The following is a 26,643-nucleotide window of genomic DNA, read 5'->3' on the forward strand; positions in this document are numbered from 1 at the left end:
ATATAATAGATCTGATTAATTGTGAGAGTGTGTGTACTCTGAGTGGTTCTTGGACCAGAGTTTGCTTTTGGGACTTGTGAATGTGTCCAGGGCCTACCTAGGTCACGTACAGGGCGTCGCAATTTAAAATAGCCTTTTGTCAACCATCATGAGATACCCACTCAAATTCATCTCTCCTTTTAAAATTCCCCAGTCAGGTTTGAATGTAGGCACTCGCCCTCAAATCCCTGCAAGTTCTAGTTGTGATACAAATTACTTTAAAAGATGAGTTTGGGTAAGGAGTCAATTTATCCTCAGTTGAGATTTTTATTTTTTTATTTTTTATTTTTTTATTTATTTATTGAAATAGAGACGGGAATGCTGATGTCTGTACCCTATCCATCCAGGTCTTTTTGACAACAGTACTGTCCTGCTGGTTTACGGCAGCCCCCTCCCTGAGCAAGTGGAACGGCTCCGGGGATTAACAGCTGGCCAACTTACTCTGCCATTCGGGCCCAGCACCCCGATGTCAGGATTACTGCCTAAGCGTAGCCCACTAGCTGGGAAAGCAAGTGAAAAAATTTGTTGTCAAATTTTTATTCAAAGCCCCCTATTTTGGTGGGACAATGAAGATTTGCAGGGGGGCCCCATGACAGGGCCCACATCCCAGGTTTGCTAAGAGATGTTCTGTGGCAGCGATCAATTAGGGCCACCCCAGGGGGGCCCGGGGCCACAGGCTCAATAGTGAAGTGGTACAGGGAAGGGTAGAGGATAGTAGATTTATTGAGCGAGGGGGGGCGGGGCGGGGGGGGGGGGGGGGGGGGGGGGCTAATGATGCATGGGGTTGTTAGTTACTCGTTTGAGTTAGGGATTTGAAGAAACCCTGTTGGCTAGCACAACGACATTATGTCACTTACATTTAATTTTTATTAAAAGTTTCGCCATTTCAGTGAGGCTAAATTCATTGACTGTGAATTGGATGTGAACATACATACTTATGTAGGCTCTTAGCTATTGTTTATCCGAACCTCATAATGGTCAAACCAAAGCGGCTTTGTTGGCCTGTTAAAAGGCGATGGGGTTTGCAAAGTGCAATGTCTATGGTTCAATGTCAAAAATGTATGGCTGTGGAAAATACACCTGACAGGACACTTAGGCAGGCTACAGAGAATTTATCGTATGCTGAGTTTGTGTCTGACAAATGTAATTAATGTGTTGCTTTTATTGCTCTGGATCAACCTGTGACTAATAGTATTGGTGCAGCCAAGTGTAATGCTGTTCTTCTAGATAATGATAACAGAAAACAGTCTTTATTTCAAATAACTCATATAAAAGAGGAATAATTATGCGTGAACACTTGCGTGTTGAACGGCAGTTAACATCGCCACGTTCTGCAGTCAGTCGCCGCTTAGGTGCACAGGACCCTGCCTCGCTGTCTGGGAGAGAAAAGAGGAGCACATGACGAACACTGAAGCTTTTAAAGAGTCTGTTAATCGGTTCAATCATCAACAGCTGCGTCCACGGTCAACTGCCCCCCCAGTTGCAGCTGACGCAAAACAAACACACCCCACTACCACAGTTGTATATTCGGATGTGTAACTCATCAATGCTTTTGTTTGATAACCCTATTCACCATGTCTGACAGAACTACAGCCAAAGAACGGCAATGTTAAGAAAATGATTGATATGATGTTTATGAATCCTACTGCGAGTTGGAAAAACATAGGATGTTCATGTGTTTGTAGCTGGTGGAGTTAAAAAAAAAAACAAAAGAAAAACTTGAATTGTTGGATTGGTTTAAGAATGATTTTGTTGTACATCTCATCACGTCTCCCGAATGACTGTCAATCGTAGATGGGTTCGAATAAATAACCTTCTAGTATGTTTCATATGATTCCAGCCTGGTCAGTTTTCCTTCAGAAAAAGGCCCTGCATGTATAGCACAGTAGCTTGCATCTGCGTGTCATGATCCCTGACATTTCATGACTAACTGCTAATTTCAAGATCGCTAGATCACGGTGGGAACACCTGTAAAACTCACTCTCCCTAACCTGCCTTGAGTTTACTTGTGTCACGGGATATTCAATCAAAGCTGGCGACATTGACGTGATCCTTAAATTTGAGACGATTTGTGACGATTTTAAGACGACTCTGTTTATTTGTTCACGGCCGGCCAAGCGACTGGTAGTTTTGATTGAATACTCTGTCCACCAGCAGGGTGTTGTAGATTTACATTGACCTTTGATTCTTTGCTTGTCTTTTGCCTTGTTCTCTTTCTTACTGTTCATTCTCTCTTTCCTGTTGGTTTGTCATTTGACTGCGGGGTGATGGTTGGACCACAGACGCAGACCGGGCGCAAAAGCATGGCATGGATGAGTTCATTTCGGCCAACCCCTGTAACTTCGACCATTCCTCCCTGTTTGAGCTGGTGCAGCGCCTCACCTTGGACCACAGACTCAATGACTCCTACTCTTGTCTGGTGAGGCTTGAAAACCAAGCAGTCTTTGCTTACCAATATGTGAAGGGATTAGTTAAGGAATAGTTAAGGCACAAGGACGCAAAGTAGCAGTTTAAGGCCAGTATTTCCTAGCGTTTTCTTTGGCACTTTCAGCATCACTCCAGCAATAGATTAATTACACAAATATTGACTTTAGCGACCAAAATTTGCCAAAAAATTGTGTGTATAGGCTCTCTCTCAGAGGGAAAGTCAGACATGGAATCGTCTGGAGGTGGTCTTTGAACACTGCCTCATCATTAGCTTTGTTTTGAGTGCTCAATTCTACTATTTGAGGAGATGCAGCCACCCACCATTTCCCTTGGTTGCCAATGTGTTCCAAAAATCTTCCTATGATACCTAGGTTCTATCAGCAACTTCTTCTTAATTTCTTATTTTAATGGAAAGTATTTCATTAAATCTAATCACTGGTCAAAAAAGTATAGCAAACCCAAGGATTTCTTAAAAGGTGCAATTATGTCGAGAATATCAGCAAAGTAGTGAAGCCACTAAGGTGCAGAACAACTTATTTACTGAGGCTTATTTCTGCATAGTTCAGTGCCAATCAGATCCAAATAGTAGATCCACGACAATTATTGGATCATGGAGTCAAAGTTAGAAGCTGTCTAAAGGTGATGGTGCTTAGTGGTTTTCTTACCATTTTCACACTGACATTCAGATGAGAAGCCCTCCTCAAGACCATGACCGGGAATAAGTTAGTAAAGAGACTGAGTTAATGAATGAACGGCCAAAGAAATTTGAATTAAAGCAGGGATTTCTGAATCTCTCCGACAGGGTTGGTTCAGCCCCGGCCAAGTGTTTGTCATGGATGAGTACTGCGCTCGCAACGGTGTGCGAGGCTGCCACAGGCACCTGTGCTACCTGAGCGACCTGCTGGAGAGGGCTGAGAATGGCGCCATGATCGACCCCACCCTGCTGCATTACAGCTACGCCTTCTGTGCCTCGCACGTCCACGGCAATAGGTAACGCTGATGTTAGGCACACAAACAAAAGTATGGAACCCCATCTAATGACGATCCCCCATCTGTGTGGGGAAACCACGACTTTAGCCAGTTGAACAAGGCCAAAAACAACATAAGGACACTGCTTGTTGTAAGGAAATGTATTTTGTCATCACCCTTGGAAATATGGTTCAAATTTACACGTCCAACCTGAGCAAAAATATACAATTCTACCGGCTGTATCGCGTCTAATAGCTTCAGTTCTTGAACCTTGGCGTTTTTCTTTCTTTTCTTTTTAGCTGGGACGCAGGTATTAGGCGCAACAGGCCAAGTCACCTTTCAAAAGAACATCTCTTTGGCTAAGGCCTGGCAGATGTAGTCAAGCACAGGCGTTGGCGTCCTTCCACTTTCCTCCTTTAAAATTTTCTGCTACTTTGTTTATCTTTTCCTGTCATTCTTTTGGCTTTTCATTGTTACTTTGCATGTCGCTTGCATGCTCACTTTTGTTTTCTTCTGTTTTTTTTCACCCTCTCCCCACCTTTTGCATTTTGCAAAATTACCTTTCCTTACTCCTCTCGCTTGGCCGGCCTACCCCATGCCTCCACCCCTTAAAACCATGCCTCTTCCCGCATGTCCAAACCTAGCCAGCGTGTGTGCGAGTTGCTTAACTGGCCGGTAAACGAAACCGAACTCGAGAGAGCCCTTTACCCCTCTCCCCCCGAGTCCCCTGGCCCCATCGCTAGGAAGGAACTCAAAATCATTGAGTTCATGAAGAAAAAGGACTTCAGGTTCCCCTATTCCTCTGGGGCCAGGAGGTAAGTTATTCCCTTGTCTGTGCGTGGGGGTTTTGTCATGTTGAGCCATGCAGGTGTCTGCTCAGGGACCCTCTAAGAAGGGAACATAGAAATCAAAGGGTAGGTGATGGTTTCATATTTGAAATTGGAAGTTTGTGTGCCTGCTAAACTATTTAAAATTTTTTACTACTTTTTGCATGGGCTTGGTGAGTTGATAGTTATTTGAAGCAAGGAAATATTGAAAATATCTCAGTAACAATACATTTACTGGTGTAGAATTGTGTGTATAGAATTACTCAGCTAGCTTTGAGAAAATGTCTAACTATCTTACTTAGAAAATTTTGATTGAACTTATTCCTTTTTATTACACAGTAGCTTACTATTGCAAGAATATATTTTTATCCAAGAACCTTTCACACTTCCTCTTTCATGCTAATCAAAGAAAATATGTATTTCAAGTCTATTCTGATCCTGGAATTGGAGTAAATAAAAGTCCTGTGGAAAAAACAATAACAAAACTCCAATAAGCCAGCTGACCTGTGGCTTGCATTCAACATTTAATAGCTTATAATTAAGCATATCGCAATCGCTCAGTATCTTTACAACTGTTTTCCATTCAGTCATAAATAAGACATCCGATGAGGTGTGTGAGTGTTTTTGCTCTCCCATGCGTTACTTACAGCATGTAAGTTCATCAAACATTAGTTTCATTGTCCATATCTAAATCGCAGTATTTAAAGCCGTCTAATTTTAACATGATTTTGCACAGATATAAGAATAAATAAATACATTTAAAGAAGAGAATCTGTCAGCGTGGCGGTCATCAATCTCCAAACCAAACAGTAACAAATATAGACCGAGGGCCACTCCAGCGCTAAGGGGCAAAGGTCACGCAAAGCCTGTCTGTCAGTCTGTGCTGCTCTGACACTCCTCCACCCTCCTCCCCCTCTCCATTCATACATCCATCCATCCATCTATCCAATCATCTATCCCTTTCCACCCGCTGACAGACAGTGATGGGGCTGACTGAGGACCGGGTGCCTGTTGTGATCGGCCTGGACAGATGGACAGCACTAGCTCCAAGACAGAGAGAGATGGGAGGGGGATAGGACGATGGGGGGTCATGCTACGGAATGTGTGTGTGTGTGTGCGTGTGTGTGTAAGAAGGGGGGGGGGGGGGGGGGGGGGGGTAGATAGAGGGAGGGATGTACACACGCAACCAACCCCACCCACCCCTCACCCCCATGGAGGGAGCTGTTGCAGGAGAGGGACCACCAGACCATCCTGCCTGGAGGTCTGGACGGGCCGTGACAGGATGACAGGTCGTCATATGTGACGGGCGGGTGTCTCTCCTCCTGCCTCTGTCTCTGTGCTCGCCCCCATCCCCCTACACACACACACACACACACACACACACACACACACACCTCGACCACATCCGACCAGACTAGACCAGTGCCAGGCCCAGACCCCCACCCCCCCCAATATTAAAATACACACAAACATACAGACACACATGCAGCCTAATTGCCTGCTGGCCTGAGCGTGTTGATGCTAAGGACAACACTATGTTACTATGTCAAGAAACCCCCGGGGAGAGAAATCGGAGCTTGCATTGTCCGAGTAAAAGCGTCAGGATTTGACTTCTGTCCAGCTCGCAGTCGACTTGGGGCGGGGTTGGTTGTGGTCGGGGGGCTTTGGTGGGGGAAAAAAAAGCATGCCAGGAGGTGATAGAAATTATTCACAGTGGCAATTTAATATGCAGCTGAATGTTTGTTGTTATTTTTATATTATAATAATAATAGTAACCTTCATTAGTTAAGCACCTTTCATACACAATATGAAACCCAAAGTGCAACAAGAAGGCCATCAAATAGCAACAATACATGCAAAGCAAACAAGCAAAGTGCATACAAAGTAGAATAATAAAAGAATGAGCTAATGAAAGAGAAATATTTTATTGTTATGTATTCTGTAAACAATTTGTTATATAGATTTAAACATGAAACATGTAATCACATGCTCAATGTGATTTCTCTGAGACACAATGTTAACGATTGTGTAAGAATTTGTTTATTATATTTTTTTATTTAAAGCTTTTGCGTATGCATCCTCAAAGACAATTATTTGTGTAATTAATCTATTGCTGGAGTGATGCTGAAAGTGCCCAAAAAAAAAGCTAGGAAATACTGGAAGTGGCCTTAAAACAACATTCAATCGGAAAAACGTTCCTGGTTTGAAAGGTAGTATAATAAATAATGATAATTAGAAGAAAAATAATTAGATATTCAAATAAAAAAAATCCAAATGATCAACATTTAGTTTTTAATTGATATGCAACAAAACTTTAGAGTTGGATATACAAATCTAAATTGAATTCTTCAAAAAAAGGTTTTGTATAATTAAACAAAAAAATAGGTACACACAGTTGATCTTTGACCAAATTTTTGAGGAAGACAAGATAAAATAAGATTATAAGATCATTTTAAGATAGAACTGTTAATCTAGTAAACAACAAGCTGTAAGAGTGTGTTTGAGAAGTTCGCAACAAAAAATGTAGTGTATTAAAACAGATTAATTAAGTAATATGAATCAGAAATGTATACTCTGTATACTCATAACAATAATTTATCTTGTGCGTAGTATCGCATTTTGGATATTCTGTTGTTATTTGTATTTTTTTTTTTTATTTGGCTATTTGTATATATTTGACTATTTTTATCGTATTTTTTACTTCACTTTTTATTTCATTATTATTTTTATTCTCCATTTTCCAGACTGTTAAGAGTTTTTCTTTCTTTTTTCTAATAATGCTGATCATCTGTAGCAAACTGCACCCAACCTCACTATGACAAATTCTCAGTATATGTACCAAATGTACCTGGTGGAATAAACAACAATCACTTACCGCCATAAAGTTTGTCAAAAAAACTATGGTGGGTGGAGCACCATGTGGTTACGTAGATATGGCAGATTTTTACGATTCTGATGATCTATGATTTTTATGATAATTTTTATAGTTAGGCATAAAACAGCTAATCTGTGATAAACAGCCTAATAATCAACAACCTCCATAATTTCCTATAATTCTTTCTCGCTAGGTTGTTACTGCTACCTCTTCTCTACTCTGTAGACAACTCATGAGGGAGTCCACAATATTGACAGAAAGATACAACATCGTTTGATTGTGTAATTAGTCTATATATATACATTTTGTCCATCATTTGACATTTATCCATTTGTTTTCCAAGCTAAATTCACGAGACCGACTAGTTCTCCGCTCTACGCCGTCTCCAGCCTGCCCCGCGCGTGCTTACCGTCGGCGATGGCTCATTTGCTTGTTGTCACAGTCGGGGCAGAGGTCAGGGAAAACATTAGGGAAGCTGCCAAGAAACAGGGCGAAGCGCGGAAAAGACGCCCTGCAGGGCTTAATTAGTGTGAAAACATTTTCTTTGCCCTTTGTGACGATGGTGCGGCAACCAAACAGCTACGATAGAGACTACAAACCTAACTAATTTACCTGATAATAAAACACTTTGTTTATTTATTGTCCCTCCCTCCTCATAGCAATTTCCTGAGTTTAAAACATGACTGTGATCCCCGGTCTACATTTTTCCATACCGCACTCACGATTTATGAATATTCATCGGCAGCCATTACAGCTTGACAAACATATACCCGTGTCTGGTGTTATGTGTGTGTGTGTGTGTGTGTGTGCGCGCACAGCTCTGATCTCCTTATCGGTTTTGACACGGCCAGGGCCCGGGTGGAGTGTGAGCAGAGTGCATGTGACAGTAGAGGCACTAGGCTGGTGGTCATGACAGGATCTTGAGACACCAGAGACATGACACACACACACACACACACGCACTCTCTCACTCTCATTCTCTTTCTCTCACTCTCTCTCACACTCACTCACTAGAGCCTCCCTCCTGACTTGTCATCTTGGCAGAGGTGTGTGTGTGTGTGTGTGTGTGTGTGTGGGTGTGGGTGGGTGTGTGTGTGTGTGTGGGTGGGTGGGTTGGGTGGCGGTTCCCATGTTTACAAGTGCACACACGTTAAACACACAGATACGCCGCGCTCTGCAAGTTGTGCGTTTGACTAGTGAGTCGCATTACTTCAGGGGTAGCGGGCTGCCATTTTGCCCACCATCACCTCAAACTCTGCATGGCCATTTGAAGGGATCTCTCATCAAAGCCTCTACTGTGAAATAATCTCATTCAAAAATGGAAAAAAAATTCTTTCCTAAACAATGATGGCTGTGGTAGCCTTAAGCTAGCTGTGTGTGTGTGTGTGTGTGTGTGTGTGTGTGTGTGTGCGTGTGTGTGTGTGTGTGTGTGTGCGTGTGCGTGTGTGTGCGTGCGGGAGGATATGTTGGATTTGTTGCTGAACACCATCTTGCACTATTAAGGCTTGGTCATAAAACACAGGCTAATAATAACACATGTGATTCAATGTTTTAATCGATGAATCATGCTGTTTCTGTGGTTTTATTTTGCTAAATCATATCTGATCATAAAGTAACTATATTATATAATTAGTGCCACCTAAAGGTCCAGTATCAATCATTTCACTCAAGTTTTTCCAAATGCTTATGGCAGTTGTGTCGTCTTAAGTGTCCAAACGGGTTGGCGCAAATGTGAAATCTATCTAAAATGGTCAAACTTCTTTTTTGGGAAAAATCCAGTAAGTCAGATGGCCTTTTTTTTTTTTTTTGCATTTCCATAAACCCGCCGGTGAGAAAACAAAAGTGGGAGGGTCTCAAGTTAGGACATGTGAAACAAGTGTGCAACAGTCACTGAAACAGCCTTTTCAGCCTGGAGGGAGAGAAAATATAGGAAAAACAACCCAGAGACATTATGGTTCATTAGACTTCATGAAATGGTGAAATAAAAGCTAGGGAGCCTCGAATTTGAATGTGAATTTCTGTCTGCTTGTCCACCTATTAGGCCCGATGGCATCGGCACGGTGACTTTGGAGGAGAAGGAGCACTTTGAAGAGATCAAGGAGAGGCTACGTGTGCTGCTGGAAAACCAAATAACACACTTCAGGTAGGAAGGGGAGGGTGTGTGCCATGGTCATTCCGGTTAAAAAGCTTTAAAAAGGCAATTGAAGTTGAACTTAATAAACTCTGTTGCTCTCTCCAAGGTACTGCTTCCCATTTGGTCGTCCAGAAGGGGCACTGAAAGCAACCCTGTCCTTGCTGGAAAGGGTAAGTACCAAATTGTTTCCCCCTGTTTCCCTAACCTTGATTTTGTTGCAAATTACACTGTACATTGCTGATTTTGCAAATACTTCAATGTCAACTTTTTGAGTACCTTTTTTTATGTTAAAATAGACATATGCACCACATAGCTTGAAAAATATATTGCAATAAACGTGCAGATTCAGATAACCAAACAGGAACTACGATGTTCATTCACAGAGGTGTGTTGCTTTAGTTGGCTGTTCAAACATAATGTTTTACGCCCTGCCCATGGCAATTTTCATTGATCGAGTCTCTACTGCCTCATTTAGGCTAATAAGTAAAAAATTAGATTTTGTGATAGTTACAGAAATATATTTTCTATACATTATAATTGATTATTTGTCTCCGGATCACAATTTGACTTCATTATATATAGTCAGAATAGTTGTTTTAAGGTATAATTTATGCCCCATACTACGGAGCCTCAAGGTGACATGGAAAGACGTTATGTAAACAGTGGCAGATTTTCTTGAAGTCATGTCAATCTTATACATTATTATTTTGTTGGTAGTTGATTGGTTGTCTTTAATACAACAGGGCAGGGTCGTCATGGGTAGGTTGCAGTCGCAAAGGTGTGGGACAATTCGTTACTGTTCGCGTCCTATGCAAATAAAAAATAATGTACAACAAAGTCATCAAGATCTTTGTCCAGAAGTGTAAGCACGTGGAGCTTGTCTACAAGTAAAGTGAGTGCACTGTTGATGTTTATTTGTGTTTTGTTTGTTTTTTACTGGCTTCATGCTTGTCTGCGCTAGTCCGTGCCCGCCACCCGTGCTCTGCGCACGGCTCAGGTTCAAGCCGTCCCCACGCTAATGGGAAAGCGCCATTACTCTCTCTGTCTCCGTCACCAGGTCTATGAATGTAGATCGTTTTTTGTTGTGCCAACTCCCCCGACTCACTTCCCCAGCCAAAGTTCTCACTGCACACCGTTGCTGTCATATCTGTGATATGTGTTTTACCCTGCAATGATTATGAATATTTAGCAAATAGCAAAGTGTAGAGAGAAAGTGGAGTATTCATGTCCCAAAATGAAAAGCTTGATGTTCATGTTAAGTTTTAGTTTTATTAACATCATGAACATTGAATTTAACGAGGATCAGTAGTGTCTAATGTTTTATGAATAGCCTCCCATCTAAAATATCCCGGCTCTGCCCCCTGATCGCACCCTCACGGTACTGATGGTGAGGGAGCGAGAAGGGGGTAGCACATCACTGTGCCAAAACAGTTTTAGGGGACACATTCTCTGTTACTCTCTTCGCTCAGAACCGATATCTAGAATCATACTCAACTCCTTCAATGAGGGAGATTGATTTATTTTATATTGCTACTACTCCTCTCCGCCAAGGTGCTAATGAAAGACATCGTCACCCCGGTTCCTCAAGAAGAGGTCAAGGCTGTTATCCGTAAATGTCTGGAGCAGGCAGCGCTGGTCAACTACCAGCGCCTCTCTGAGTACGCCAAGCTTGAAGGTAGGTTTGCTCCACAATGAACGCTCTGGTCCTGCTTGCTGCTTTTTTGAAAACACTTCTGTTCCGCCAGTTGGGGTCGATAGGTATGAGGTTGGTGGAGGTACGTAGGTGTGTGTTAGGCACAGATATGGCCCAGGTCACACCAACATTTATGACACAATATTTTGCACTCAATTAAATTACATTTCAACACAATGGGTGCAATCAGTGGAATGGCTTGTGAAGGAGCTTTGACTCGGCTTAGTGTTTGCATTTTTGGCAAACTTCGACACGTATATTCATGGAGTCGACCGTCACATTTTCCTCTTTTATACAATTCTGCACTGCCAGATCTGAGAAAAAAATATATGCAGTGACCAGTTTGCCAGGACTAGCTGGTTGACAAGCCAGGTAGCTTGTTCATCAATTACGGTATCTAGCTTGTGTCTAACACAAAACAATCTTGCACTTGCAATTTCTGGTGTAACAGAGGCCTTAATTGGTTATTTTTCTAAACCCATTTTAACTTTTTGCAGTGTAAATTCAATGGCATTAGGACCCTGTAATGACTCCAAACATAATCTATTCTCCAGATACTGTATGTTAATGTGGGGAACTGAAGACCAGAGTTTTTTGAAATGTATGTTTTTTTTATGTATCTGATTTAGTGTCCTGAAGGATCATGTATAGATTATGTATGTCTAGACTGCCTCTTTATCTAACCCCTACAGTCTCTCCACAGCTGCAGAAAAGACCTACCGTCAAGGTTCGCTGTTAGTTACAAGCACTTGTACACGTCAGGCCTCGATAGCCAGTACCTAAAGTGGTGGTGTGTTTGGTGTTTCTCCCACCTAGTTTCACTAGTCAAAAGAACAGTAAGTAAAAATGCATTCAATTCCCCACCAATCTCTATGCTGACTTTGTCCACTGTGACCCAGCTCTTGACTCACCTCGAACCTGCTCTTGACCCTTCAGCCCGCCTTGTAGGTGGTGTTCTTTTTCCTCTCCGAGTCAACTCTCTGGCCTTCCTCTCTTCCCTCTGTTCCAAGACAAAAGAAATGAAAGGCCAATAGACAAGGCCTGATGGGATCGCCTTACGCAGCAATTCACTGTTGCTTTCCTTTATTCCTCATTGTTGCATGGTTCAGTTTTTCTTTAATAGACATCATGTGTATTTCTTTGCCTCTGGAATAATTTGCCCACTCACCTATATACTATCAGGCAGAAGAAATCCTCAATGAATATAAAAGCTCTTTTCAGTTGAAATGCTGAACTGATTGCATTCGTCATAAGTGTTTTTCTTCCCGACAATGGCAATTTAAAATGATGTCTTTAAAGAAAGACCCTTACCCCACTGAAGACACTAAGGGGAGACAAGCTTTAGTGTCTTAGTTGGGACTGTGAGTACCTCCTTTCTTTTTAACATTGCACCAGTTTGCTCTGTGGCAGTGGGAAAACGCAAGATGTCTTAAAATATAAAAAAAAAATAAAACACTGCCTGGCAAAGCAAATGGTCCCTAACCCCCACCACCCACCCCCAAAGCAGAGACATTCCATTTGTCTTTCGCATCCTCAAAGTGACATGCAATTGGAAGATGCCACTTTTCCAATTATGTGTATCTCTGTATGACCTATTCCACAAACCCACCCAAACCTACAATCTCTCTGCTCGAACCCCCTTTGATCCTTTTCACCTCTTCGCATGCCCTGGTTGTCCTCCCTCTTTCTCTGTAGGGAAAAAGAGAGAGATGTATGAGCACCCTGTCTTCTGCTTGGCGTCCCAAGTGATGGATTTAACCATTCGTGAGTACCTTCCTCACCCTCACCCCTCCACCTTGCCCACCTCCACCCTCATCCCCGCCCCTGCCCCATCGTCTTCTGGTACCCGACCACACCTTTCTACCCTTTATTTTGGTGGTTTTGGTTGGTTTTCTCTCCCATGAGCTTTTGCACATGAACTACGTTTCTCCCTCATTCACTCATAAGCTCATAAGCTGCTTTCACACATGCACTCCGGACAATGTCCAGATAATGTCCGAACCTGATTATCCGGACATTGTCCGGATTTACCCTTTCACACATGTAGCAAAAAAATTTGATTGTCCGTGTCAGACGCGTTAACACTACCTGGAAATAATCTGTTTGGTTTAGACAAGGGGCGGAACCTGGGTAGAGCATGCAGGAGGCAGGACGTGACGCAATGACCCTGCCAAGCTTTACAGCACATCCAATATGGCGGACGATGCTACAGTCTTATCAGTAGTTGGGCTTTTTTTGCGTTGATACTCCATGTATTTGGACGTATCCGCAATATTAACGAGAGAATGGAATCAGCGTACTCGGAGAGGCGCTGGTAGCACTTCTGGAATGGGGACCACATTTGCAACATTAAACATGCGCACAGGGTGGTTCGCACGCATAGAACATAATTTAATGTTGCAAATGTGGTCTCCCTGCTCCAGAAGTATAGAATTTATTATTTACACAAAAGCATCCAGTTTTTACCAAATTTAGTTCCATAGCAACAGGGAGACGCATGTTTTTTTTTTTTTTGAAACGGACAGTCCCTAAACTCAGTTGTTTAAAAATGTTGTTTCATACATGTAGGAAACAAACTAAAATAATAGATCTAAAATAAAAGGACGCGCACACTACTGTCTGGAGGAGAAACAAAGACTCTGCTCCAATTCTCTCAGTTATGATTAGGTTTTTCATTTTCCATACAAGTAAGAAACTCAGGAAACAAAATAAATCAAAATCTTTCTCTATGAGATTATATTCTATATTTCTATATGATTATCACAAGATGTGCATATAGAGTGGCATGTATGCGCACAGCAGAATGCAGATCACGGCCACCCCGATGTGGGCGTTCTGGACACTGATCACCGGTCCGCCGTGCTGCTCCATTTACCCAGAGCAGCAAAATACCTAGGACTAGAGCTGGGGGTCCATGTGCCTTTTCTTTTTTTTTTTTGAACACCTGCCCCTTTTAAAATTTCTGTATGGGACTGTAGTCCAGGGTACTGAGAACCCGAGTAGTTTCTCAACAGCGCTGAGGGGAGAGGGCAAGAGCCTCCCATCCTCTCTCCCTCTCCGCTCCAGTTTCAGAACACGGTAAACTGCACTTACATCCTTTCAATGCTCTGATTTTTCCCGGCAGATAATTTTTTTTTTTTTTTTTAACTATTCCGTCATCAATGTCAATCGTGATGGAGTCGATCACCGATAGACTATTTAATTGTAAATCTTCCTAAGCCAGCACAGCAGCTACACTCTGTGCACGAACATCCGCACAAAGGAAAATCACTGCCGTATGTTGAGGACGTCATCAACACGTGACACGGCCACTCGCTGTGAATGATCCGGACAATTACATGCTTCGTTAACAACACAAACCTGGACCAGCACCCTAGTACCCGTACTAGGGTGCTGGCAGGGTCAAGTTTGGGTCAAGTTTGGGTAATGTCGGGGTCAAATGATTTGGACATTGCGTTCACACATACAGGTAATGTCCGGATAATTTCAGGTTTACAGTGCATGTGTAAAAGCAGCTCTAGACATGTTTGCTTTGGGTCTCCTCCTTCCCCCCCGCCCCGAGTTCCTCAAGTGCCTCCAGTCTTTTGTGGGTGTGGTACTTCCTGTTGTTCAGTCCTTAGATTACCACAAGCCATTCCTTTCAGGTCCTGTCTTTGGAAAACAGGGCGTCTGTGTTTCTGTCCGCACGTTCCGTGTCCTGCCTGAACCCCCTTTTTTTTCTGACTTGAATGCATTTTTACTTTGTGTGTAAAATCCCCGTTTCAGTGTTCCGGGAAAGCACGGTACTCTGTTAAAGCTACCATCGACACACGCAGCGTATCCACAGCATCGGCTCCAAAGGGTTTTTGGTTTTCTTCGAGTGGAACGTGGTCGGACCAAGCTGAGTTGTCCACATTTGTGAAACGGTCATTGTCTCCGTGTGGTAATTTCGATGTCATGAAATTTAAACGGTCAAAAGATGCAACTGCTATTGTCTCCAAGCAGATTATAAGACAGTTTTCATTGTCGTGTTGAGATCTTTTTTTGTTTGAACTTCCTGTTTCCTTCATCTGGAATAGCCCCCTTTGGCCTCGCCTTCTGCGCTATCTTGAGTGACATTTTCTCTGCTCTTTCTCTTTCCTCTCAATATATCTCCCTCTCTCCATCCGCTCTCTTGCTCACGTCTAGCAGAGAAAGCCCAGAAAAAACTGAAGGATCCAGGTGATGTTTTACCTTATATTGAGCCCCCCTCCCCCCACTGCTCTTTCTTGACCAGAATAAACCCCCAACCCCACCCGGCCGTGACTACCGTAGCCCCAAAACAACAATCCCCCAATCACAACCTCCCTGCTGCATTGCAAACAAATGCCACAGGGAATGTCGAATGTGACAGGAACGTTGTGATGCTCTTGATGCTGCCTCCCCCTTCACGCACTAGCCTCTCCATTGCACTCAATTCTGGAGAAGGGCTCCTCTACGGTTAGGACCGGGACTCCCTCTTAATGGTTTTGCTAGAAGGTCCCAGGCTAAATCCTCTTAAATGCTGCATCCTCCACCAAGATGAAATTCACATTTGCGATGTCCTCAAACGAAAGACACAACGATTCAATTCATAAGCAGCAAAAAAGTACAAAGTATTTTAAATGCAGACGGCCTTTTAAGATGATTCACGCAAAAATAATGCCGACCACCCCCCCCCGTCTATGATACAGTAACAGAGTAAGTGCTGCTTTCTTTATTACAAGCATTCAGGCGGCGCATGTAATAGACCGCTGTTTGCGAGAGATATATAGAGATATTTGAGTCGTAGAAAGTTACACACCCACTTCGTCTGTAACATGTATATAGTAGTGTAAAAGCTTTCTGGATGTTGAAATGTTAAAATTTTCAATCAAACTCACTAGTCTCACAACTGAACAGAATCAGAGGGAGGGAGATGGACCTCCTGTGATTTTCAAATGTCATCCCAGCTTTTCGAATTTGACAGATGACTCCACCTTTTGTGGTTATGTTATCGTTCATAAGGTGGAGCAAGCTCAATATTCAGTCGGGCCTGATAATAACGAGATCTAGTTGATAATGTTGGTTAAAAAAATAATAATTATCCACAAACTTGAGACATTTGGCGCACGCAGAAAGCAATCGTTCTTTCCCCAAATAATTACATAACACCTTTTACTTGAAATGCTTTGCCGGAGCCCAACAATCCCCACTTTGAACCTATACACAGGGCCGTCATTCTTTGGAGGCCTCGAGCCATGTAAAAAGCCAGAGCTTCACTTTAGTGCCACTGGTCTACAAGGGCTGTCTCTTTGGCCTCCTATTCAGTCCGTCTGCGCCGCTGGGTGACAAGTGCTCTAACAGTGGGTGTGCTTCACAGAGCCCTGGCTCTGGACACGACCAATTCAACTCCTGTCTTTTAACTGACTTGGCATTACAAAGAACTCTGTGTGTGTGTGTGTGTGTGTGTGTGTGTGTGTGTGTGTGTGTGTGTGTGTGTGTGTGTGTGTGTGTGTGTGTGTGTGTGTGTGTGTGTGTGTGTGTGTGTGTGTGTAAGCAGATATGAAAAGATGGGTACAGCAAATTGTGCGTAGTGCAAGGCGAGGGAAGATATAGCGAAGGATTTGTGTGTCCCATATCGTGAACATGCTGGCACCACAGCAAAAACAGGTTTTTACTCTCCAACGGTGCACTCTTTGGAAATAAGCAAAGCAGAGCTAATTAATTATCAGTTTAAAAGTGATATCAGCTTTCTGATTCGCTCACTTATCCACCGTGTTAATACCTTCTGTGGAGAACACAGTAATGCTAGTTTGATTGATTCGCTGGTTAACCGTGACGGAATTGTGAGAAAACAAAGCATCCCAGAAGTCCATGCCAACAAATCGCATCAAAGCACACTTTGTAGCGATTCAACGTCCTCAATCAAGGATTTCATCTGAATATATTCTAAAAAGCAGCGTTGGATTTGTTAAAGAAGGTCCCATCTTTTGCAGGGTAATGACAAATTGCTTGAACTTTTTAGAGTCATTCTGCCTGATTTAATCTTGAAAACTTGAAAAAGCGCTTGATGAGAAAATTTAATTTAAAACAGCATTTATGCTTTACTCTCAATTTCAACGCAATTTTGCCTTCCCGCGGTGAACCAGATATGAAATTAATTGACCTCTTCTTGGTCCCAGTGGGTTCTGCAAAGAGAGACCAACATAGCTGGGCACTGCGGGGGCAGCGCTCGTGATTGCGACAGTGAAATAACTTGTCACAGTCGAGAGGTATCCACGTCCACACAAAGTTGTGGACGTGGATACCTGTAGGGAAACTCATGGAGATCTGCGCAACATAATTATTGCATGATCGTGTGTGTCAACTGTACCTGTTGTTTTCATCCTGTTTAATTTGACTCAGTATTGCCCGTGTTTTTCTCTTGGTGACATGATTACTGGAAAGCGATTGATAGAGTGATAGAGATGTGACTCATTCCCTGTGAGCGGCGGGGTCATTACCACTGCAGCTGCCTTCCGCTATTAGCAGAGAATGTTCAGAACCAGATTGTTTTGAAAGACATAAAATTCACACAGAAATGATCTCCGCTAACTGGTATTGTGATGGCACGTGCATACGTTGTGTTATCATTCTTGCCGCACTATAACCATATAACTCTAAAATTTCACAACCATTAAAGGAAACCTCCAATCTTATTTTGTACGTATGTGGGAGCTATTTAGTGAGTTGCTGATCAATCAATCAATTCAATAGATTCCACACCGCTGTAAATCTTTTGACACACAACTGAGTTTAGCACCAAAAGTTCAACATTTTCAAGCTGTTGTTAAAATAACACTTGGCCAAATGATTATCCAAGCTGGCACGCCCACTCACTGTGAAATAAAACCATTTCTTCACACTCCTACTGCCTCGCTGCCACTGACCAACTACAGCCTTTTGACAACACATCGATTGGGCAAAAGAACTAGTGAGTCCATCCACTCCAAAACTTTTCCATGAGCAGTTGCGCTCACGTTAACTTTTTCTTTCCATGATTGACACTCACTCAGCCAATGAGAATGTGCTTTGTTTATCACTTGTGGCCATGTTGCTAATACATGGCGTTCATTTACTAGCCACGCCCCCATTTTCCATCTGAAGAAAACGAGGCCGAAAGCGGCATGCGAAATTGGCTGAAGGTGGCCTTTAACTTGCTATTGACCTAATCTTGCACCTCCTTTTGAAGCAATTACGTGTCAACTGTAGTTACTAGGCGGGTTACATTTTTCAAGGCATGCAAGTTACATTAAACATGTAAGACGAGCACATTTGTCTAATTTCAACACATGAGGGGCCCGAGAAGGTAGTGAAGGTATGTAGCTCGCCGTAGGAATTATCCACAAAACACTCAAACTTCATTGCTTTCTTCCTTGAATGCTAAATTGACCATTCACCTTTGTGCTCCAGAGAATGTAGGGCGGTTAGTCACGCCTGCCAAAAAACTGGAAGACACCATTCGCCTGGCGGAGTTGGTTATTGAAGTGCTTCAGCAAAATGAGGAACACCATGCCGAGGTTAGTGTGCCACCATACAACACAGATGTGAACACACACACACACACACACACACACACAATAAAGAATTGCATCACTTCTGGAGAATCTGTATCTTTTTATCAATCCCAGTAGAGTTTTTTGTCCGTTTTTTTGCGGCCCCAAATGATTTCATTTCCATCTGATACAATGATGCAATTGATGATGATGCAAAACCTAATTTAGTGTTTTGGTAATATAATTTGCGAGGACAAGCAGTGGTTGCAGATTGGATCATTTAACACAGAAAAGTGTTGACTTGTTGACTCTTTTCTTCTTGCAATTGACTAAAATTGCATTGCATTTGACAATTTTGTGCGGGTACAAAATTGCAAGCACTCACAAATAATGCAAGATTGGTTGAATTCACATAAATTCTTGCAATTGCAAGATTGTGAATTATCTCAGGGACTGTGCTTGTATGAAGAGTTAATTTGCAAAGAAATTATAAAAAAATATATATATATATGTGACATGCTCACAGTTTCTCCTGGCTGCCGTTGCCACAAATTACAAGCTGTAAAGAGGAAGCACGCTGTACTGAGTGTGTGCCATGAAGGTGCCGTGCTGAATCACAGCTCCAGCATCAAAATCACATCCTCGCGGAACTGAGTTGTTGATGTTGAGTTGATGACCTATTCAGCAACACTGCCACGGCGAGAGTGGGAGGCCTAGCTGTTTGCTCGGCTTCTCTTCAACAAGATAACAGACGAAAATACATTTTGGGACCCTGCTGTTTACTGATCCCTTTTCTAACCTTTCTAAATCTGCTTAGCTTTTCTCATCACATTGTTTCTTAGAAATAGCACAAACTTGACTCCATATTCCCTCTCTTCTTTTTTCTTTGAACAATTTTCTTGTTTCGAGGGGCAATATTGAAAACAGGGAAAAGAGGTATGTGATTGCTGATGTGACTTATTCAGGTCACATTTCCCACCCACTAAAAACCCTGTGCACGTGAATAATGATATGCTTATCATTGAAGGGGATTTGGGTCATTCATCCTTCCTATGTCGAAAATGGCCCCCAGTATTTTTTTGGTCCAAATGCCAATCGAGTGCTTGTGGGAACATTTGCTAACAGTAATGCCTTGTTGCCTTTTCTGCGACAAGTAATTCTCGTCTGTGTGTTTGTTTCATTGCCCCCCCCCCACGCCTGCCCCAACAACTCCCATGGCAGCAACCCTACTCCTTAATTTAGCCACCTGTTATCCCGCATCACACCCATCAGATATGACCATCGAAGAGGGGCATGAGTTATCTACTCGACCAACCAAAGGTGTTTTGCAAAGTAGTTGAAGAGCAAAAGGTCCCTGCCCCCTCACCCTTAACCCCCTCTTACCTACAACCAGGAGTTTTCAGCTGCGCAGAGGAGCAAAGTGGGGAAAGTTAAAGCATGACGTGGTGTGATTACTGGAAAGGGAGCTATTCCTGTCCATTCTGTTCTTTGTGCATTTCAAGTAAATGCATTCCATCCCCCACACCCGCCTCAGTTGATGTGAGTCGCTGGGTAGAGCGACCTAACCAGCATTCAACGCCTTCCGTCAATATCAAAGAATTCAACCGTCGTTCAATTTTGATCTTATACTTTACCACCTGAACGAGTCACGTCAAACCCCAATGATGGTGTGAACCGTATAACTGTTTCCGACTGACTTATTGATCGGAGCACTGAAAACTCGGATGACGCAATTAACAGTTTGATGATGCCGGCTCTCATCTTAATCTTGGAATTATTATTCAAGGTCACAAGCTATCCGTTGCAAACATTGTCACTTTGACTCTGATGCTGGTTAGGGCCAATGCTACTCGTCAACTACACCATCCTGATGTGCTGCTGCCAAGAGCTCCCCTGGCACGTCTCTTGAGCCTGAGTGCATGAGCCTACAGCCCCACCTGCCCCACCCTCCCTTTTTCCTCAGCCCATGGGTGCATTCCCATCGCAGCGTCGACGTGCTTGATGCGAATGAGAAGGCCACATGGAATCCACTGACGTGACTCCCGGTAGTGGAGATGCATGGGAAAGAGATTTGTTTTGGATGTGCATGAGAGCAGGGAGCTCGTCCCCAATCACTCCACTGCATCTATTGGAAGAGTACACCGCCAGGGGAGGGGGGATATCGGCACGGCTCATCTTGCTTCTTCTCAGAAAGGGGGCTGTGTGTGTGTGTGTGTGTGTGTGTGTGTGTGTGTGTGTGTGTGTGTGTGTGTGTGTGTGTGTGTGTGTGTGTGTGTGTGTGTGTGTGTGTGTGTGTGTGTGTGTGTGTGTGTGTGTGTGTTCAAGTAGTGCGCCCACCCCTACCCACGATAGTTGTCGAGGACCTGCTGCTGTTGTGGCCTCTGTGGGCCGACAGAAGAGAAAAGAAAAGAGTGCAGTTTTTTTTGTCCACGGCAAAACGTTTTTCTGCTTCAGCTTCCCCAAGCATCTCCTCATGCCCAGCAGTGATGTTTTTTGGGGGGGCTTATTTGCATAAAAACTCTCCATTTATTTTGTATTGATTAAAAAAAAAAAAAGATGCTGTCACGAGACTGCTATAGATCAGCGGAGTTACCTACTCAACTCTGAACCTTTCATCTCAGTGCACTGTCATCATCATAAACCCTGTCTCGATCTCTATCGCTGCTTCTCTCTTTCCTTCTCTCCCACTCTCTCAACCTGCTTCTGCCTCTGAAGGCTTTCGCATGGTGGTCGGACCTCATGGTGGAGCACGCAGAGACCTTCCTGTCTCTCTACTCGGTGGACATGGACGCCGCACTGGAGGTGCAGCCACCGGACAGCTGGGACAGCTTCCCCCTTTTCCAGCTGCTAAATGACTTCCTGAGGACTGACTGTGAGTCCGAGAGAACCTATATACGTGCATGCATGAATACAGTACAAACACAGTACAAGCACTCATACACTTGGCATGAATTGTTTAAATTAAATATTTGCAATGTGTGTAGAAATGATCGGCATGCTGCTTATAGAAATGGCAAGTTTGATAGTGATTGGATCGTACATATGGCTCCATTTTTAGTAAATCAACAGCAAACCCAAGTGCTACATATTTTTTTAAAAAAGGCTTGCAGCTGTCATTTTCTTCTATAATAAGAAGTTTATTCTTATATAATAATTAAAATAATCGACCGGTACATTTATTATTATCAATTTCAAGTTGCCAACATTTGTCATTGTCAATATTTATAAAGGCATATAAAATAATTTCATTGATTAAATCTGAAGCTGTCAGGCTGGTTGATTGATGAAGGAAAGGGAAGTTCTATTGTTTTTTTTACATATATGGAGAACTATCATGACACATTTAAAGTGCATTTTTATACAAATAAATGTATATTAGCTCTGCTTCACTAGACCAAAAAGACAATGCAGCCCCCCCCCCCCCCCCCCCCCCGCCCCCCCAAATAAATAAACTAAAAATGGCTCTGTCCTCGTAGCTGCTGTGTTGCACATTTGACTGTGTCTTCCGTTGGCGTAGCCAGAAGGCAGCTCATAGTCAACAATAGATGCACTCGATAAACAGATTTCCTATCAGTTGCTGCGGGCCAGCTATCTTTCTAATGAACCTGCGCATTCTTGCCTGGAGGAGAGCCATGGAGCTGTCTGCCGTCCTACAAAGCAATACACTTCACAGTCACCAATGTGCGGGGGCGTTAATTGACCCTGGGAAACACTTCTCTTTTCAGCTCATCTTGGGCGCTTGGGAGTCAGGGAGAAGACAGAATGAGGTCCTGTCATTCAGCGCTTCAACAGAAATGATTGCAGATTGCTTGTCGTGCTCATTTGTTAGTGGCCGCATTCCTTTTCGGGGGGGGGGGGGTTGCACATGAAATGGCGGGATGTCAAAATGGCTAATGAAGCACATTGCAGCGAACATAGATACAATCATTGCGTGTCACCCGAGCAATGAACACAATTTGAGCAAATATGTCCAAATTAAAGGTATAGCGCCATTGTCCATGCTGTCCTTTGACAATGTACGTTGGGTTAATTAGCTAAAGCATAGGCCTTAAAAATCAATATTGTTAATATTGGACGTTGGTGTCCATATTCAAAATTCCATATAGGGCCATTAACCAAGATCAGAGGACATCTAAAGAGCTAGTAGAACCACAATTAGCACAGAAGGTCATCTGTCATTTGCCCAAAAGCAGCTCACTTATGTGTCTGTAAATAGCCTGAGCACCAGACGGACTACAAAGTCGAGCAACGTCCGAGGAGTTAATGAGGTCTAAAGAAAGCGGTGCCTGGGAGAGCGGCAAGCCCTGCGTCCACACTCCTGGACACACACATCCAAGTGGACAGCAGCCGCTCAAGTGGCTAATTGGGAAGAGTGGCGATCAGCGAGGCAAACAAGCATGGCACCTACTGCGTATCATCGACCTTGACTCAAACACGCACACACACAGTTGCAGGCGTGCAGACAAACAAACAAACAAACAAACAGACCAGGGGGGTTTGGAGGGGGGAGGTGGGGAAAAAAGAGTGAGAGAGTGGAAAGCAGACACACGCTGCGTGGAGCCGTGAGGCATCACATTAGCACACACTGGACTCCATTTTAGCTCCCGTGGTCTTTAGCAGTGCTGCCTTTTTACCAGTTGGGAGCCGAGCAGAGTTGCTGGCGACAGCAAAGATTTGGATATGCGTGGTTTCAGAACCGATCAAAAAACCTTAGCTATCCGATAAACCGTAGCTACCTTGTGCATGTGTTTTTCTTTCTTCTTGTGTATTGACTTAAACTGCAGAGTAAACCCAAAGTATTTTTAATGCACAATCACCATCGACTAAAATGCATCGAAGGACTCCCTTTTCAGCATGTCTATACCGAAACAAATACCTTGAATTTGATACTGCTGCCCAAGCACTACTTTTTCTTTTGTTATATATGAGAAAGTTTGAAGGTCATATACTGCTTCTCAATTCAAGCATTTCTGCCTCTCAATATATATATATATTTTTTGACGGAACAAAAATTTGGTATTTTTGGCTGAAGGCAATCAAGAGATAAGATAAAACAAAAAGGTAGTATATTACAATTTTGTATTGAATGTAACACAATGATTTGACACTCAAATCTATTCCAATATTAAAAAGAAAAATTCAGAAAAAAAAAATTTTTGATCCTGAGTTCTAGAATCACAGTGTAGCTTTGCTTAATTTTCAGAAGAAGACAAGCAGAACTAGAACAAGCTGAGCAGAGGATTAAGAAGCGGACACGGGTTGGCTAAGAGGAAACAAACTCCCATTTATGGTTAGAGGGTTAGAAGGCTCCGAAGTGTTGTATTTTGGAGGTTGTCTTTTCCTATACTTATGGGGACAAGTGTTATCCCTAAAAACAAAAAAAGAAGATTTGACTGCCTGTCCTTCTGGTCAACTGCTGCCTCGTTTCCCTTCTGCAGACAACCTGTGCAATGGCAAGTTCCACAAGCACTTGCAGTATCTCTACGCCCCTCTGGTGGTGCGCTACGTGGACCTGATGGAGTCATCCATCGCTCAATCCATCCACAGGGGTTTTGAGAGAGAATCCTGGGAGCCTGTCAAGTAAGGAACCACGCCTCCAGAAACACCATTGTGTATATACCTTATATTAGTGGTGTGAATCTTCACTGGCCTCACGATTCGATTCGATTACAATTCACCGGTTTCACCTGATTCTCAATGTATCGCAACACCAATTTTCCATATGGGCACCAAGGCCTGCGCCAGGGAGAGGTTTAAAATGATGGTAAACATTGGGCAAGCAGGTAGGCACAGGTCTTCAGAACATGTCCGGCGATGCTGTCTGGACCTGTTGCTTTCCTGGTGTTCATCTGTCTCAGAGCCCTCCTCACATCGTGCTCTGAGATGCTGAGTGTGCGCCTATCTCCGGTGGCAGAACTCGGTTGTGCTGTGCTAACCAGGGGGCTAATGTGAAAGCATCAGAATTCACCTTGGTAGTAGCTCTGCCTCTGTAGTCCACAATAGTCCGTAATCCCTGCCACATTTGTCCAGTGTCAGACAGCCGAAACTGAGACTCCACTCTTTCCCTGTACCCGACGCTTTGCCTCTTCACAGCCATCTTCAGTTGGTAAGACGGTGCTTTTTAATCATCCACGACACGGCGTAAAAAGCGGTGCGCCCGTTCAGTGCACCCTGTATGGAATGGTATCGCACCATAACCATGGGAGCCACATCTTCCACTAGCTTAGCAATGAAGTTCGTCACCACTTCCGTAAACTCACTGACCTCATCTGGGGGGGAGCCAAACACGGCCCAGTCAACATCACTCAGCCGGTTCAGCACCTGATCTCCCTCCTAACCGGAACTTCCCCAACATGATGATATGATTACATTTTGTGTAGGCTGTTATTTTAATCACAATAAAATCTGTTAATTAGAAATAAATGGTAGGGTCCGTTTTTTTTTTTCCTTTTTTTCATGTAGGCCTATTCCAATCCCCCGATTATGTTCTGTCACTGTATCAGAATCGTCCACGTCCGCATCACGAACGGAATCGAGAAATTTACACACCTCTGCCATCGCTGCTACTACAATGGAATTTCCCTTTGGGGATTGATGAAGGAACTTTATCCTTATCTTACACACATGCGTGTGTGTGCGTGTGTGTGCGTGTGTGTGCGTGTGTGTGTGTGTGTGTGTGTGTGTGTGTGTGTGCGTGTGCGTGCGTGCGTGTCTGTGTAACTTGGAGATGCTGCCATACAATGTTTTAAAAATGTTTTTTTAGAGCAGAGTTTAGAGTTTATTCAACTTAAATTAGAGTACAGGCTGCTCAAAGTACAAGAAGGAGCCAACACGATAATCGATGCAATAAGATGAGGGAAACACAAAAATTGTCTTTGATTTATTTTTGCAATCGATATCCCAGTAAAACATTGCACAAACAATTTTTAAGGTATTTGTGGTGGGTGAAAAATAGAACAAATCGCCTTAAATCTATGGCTAATTAGAAGGAAAAAATATATATTTGAAATTCCAAGAAAACAGTTTTTATACAATTTTAATAACGACAGTATGGGAGTAGTTTGTGGTTTGTTGGCTTTCAGAGCAAGATATAAACTCCCCTAGAGGAACATACATATTTTTTCTCACTATAGTTGTCATATGTCATAATCCCCAAGCCCCAAATTCATTAAAAAAAAAATGAAAACAGTAAACAGACTACAAGATACTTAACCTGTCATTGTCCAATGATTATCCGTTTTGTGGCTCATTTGAGGTAAGATCATCTTATTTTTTATTCTTTATTAAATTGCTTTCCCCAGTGCAATTTCGAGACGTTTGTTTGTCTTAACATGTATATATTTGTTTTCTATTTTTACTTTTATGTCTGGTAGCGCTAAACCGTTTGACAGAGTTTGAATTTGGCATATGTTCTTGGGGCCCCCGGAGGGTATATGCTCACTTGTCTTTGTTGAAGCTCATTTTATTTAAGCCCTAAACTGTTTAAAATGCATCGGAGCAATGAAACCTTTTCTTTGTAAAGACCATGCCAGTGTCAAATTTGTGTCAGCGCACACATTTTACTTTACCCCCTGACCGTTTTGCCGATGATAGCTCATATTGTGAGATTCAGGAAAATCTTAACACTATGGTGAGAAACCCACCTTTAAAATTATCTCTTGGTCACAATTACGATGACATATTTTGTTAAAGCAATGGCACTTACACTTTTTCAGATAGAATGAATAAATACAGCAAATTGATGATTCTATTATATTATCTTCTTCTTCTGCTATCAGCTGCTCCCGTTAGGGGTCGCCATAGCGGTTCATCTGCCTCCAATACCTTCTGTTCTGCGCATCTTCCTCCCTTACACCAACCGCCTGCATGTCCTCCCTCACCACATCCGTAAACCTTCTCTTTGGCCTTCCTCTTTTCCTCTTGCCTGACAGCTCCTTTCTCAGCATCCTTCTCCCAATGTAACTCTCATCTCTCCTACACACGTGTCCAAACCATCTCAATCTGGCCTCTCTCACTTTTTCACCGAACTGTCCAACCTGAGCTGTCCCTCTAACGTACTCATTCTTAATCCTGTTCATCCTTGTCACTCCCAATGAGAATCTCAACATCCTCAACTCTGCCACCTCCAGTTCAGCCACCTGCCTTTTTGTCAGTGCCACCGCCTC

General features: G+C 43.0%; 1 protein-coding gene across 1 annotated transcript in view; it reads left to right on the forward strand.

Annotated features, from left to right (window-relative positions):
• cadpsa (Ca2+-dependent activator protein for secretion a) overlaps positions 1–26,643 on the forward strand; it is a 171,978-nt gene that overhangs the window by 106,048 nt on the left and 39,287 nt on the right. Inside the window, exons 12-19 of the mRNA XM_080000884.1 lie at positions 2,322–2,458; positions 3,269–3,456; positions 9,179–9,280; positions 9,378–9,441; positions 10,823–10,946; positions 18,396–18,502; positions 21,194–21,350; positions 23,917–24,058. Of these exons, the coding sequence (XP_079857010.1) occupies positions 2,322–2,458; positions 3,269–3,456; positions 9,179–9,280; positions 9,378–9,441; positions 10,823–10,946; positions 18,396–18,502; positions 21,194–21,350; positions 23,917–24,058 (1,021 nt within the window). The remainder of the gene's footprint in view (positions 1–2,321; positions 2,459–3,268; positions 3,457–9,178; positions 9,281–9,377; positions 9,442–10,822; positions 10,947–18,395; positions 18,503–21,193; positions 21,351–23,916; positions 24,059–26,643) is intronic.

Source organism: Zeus faber (assembly GCF_960531495.2).
Source record: "Zeus faber genome assembly, chromosome: 5".
In the NCBI taxonomy this organism is placed as follows: domain Eukaryota; kingdom Metazoa; phylum Chordata; class Actinopteri; order Zeiformes; family Zeidae; genus Zeus; species Zeus faber.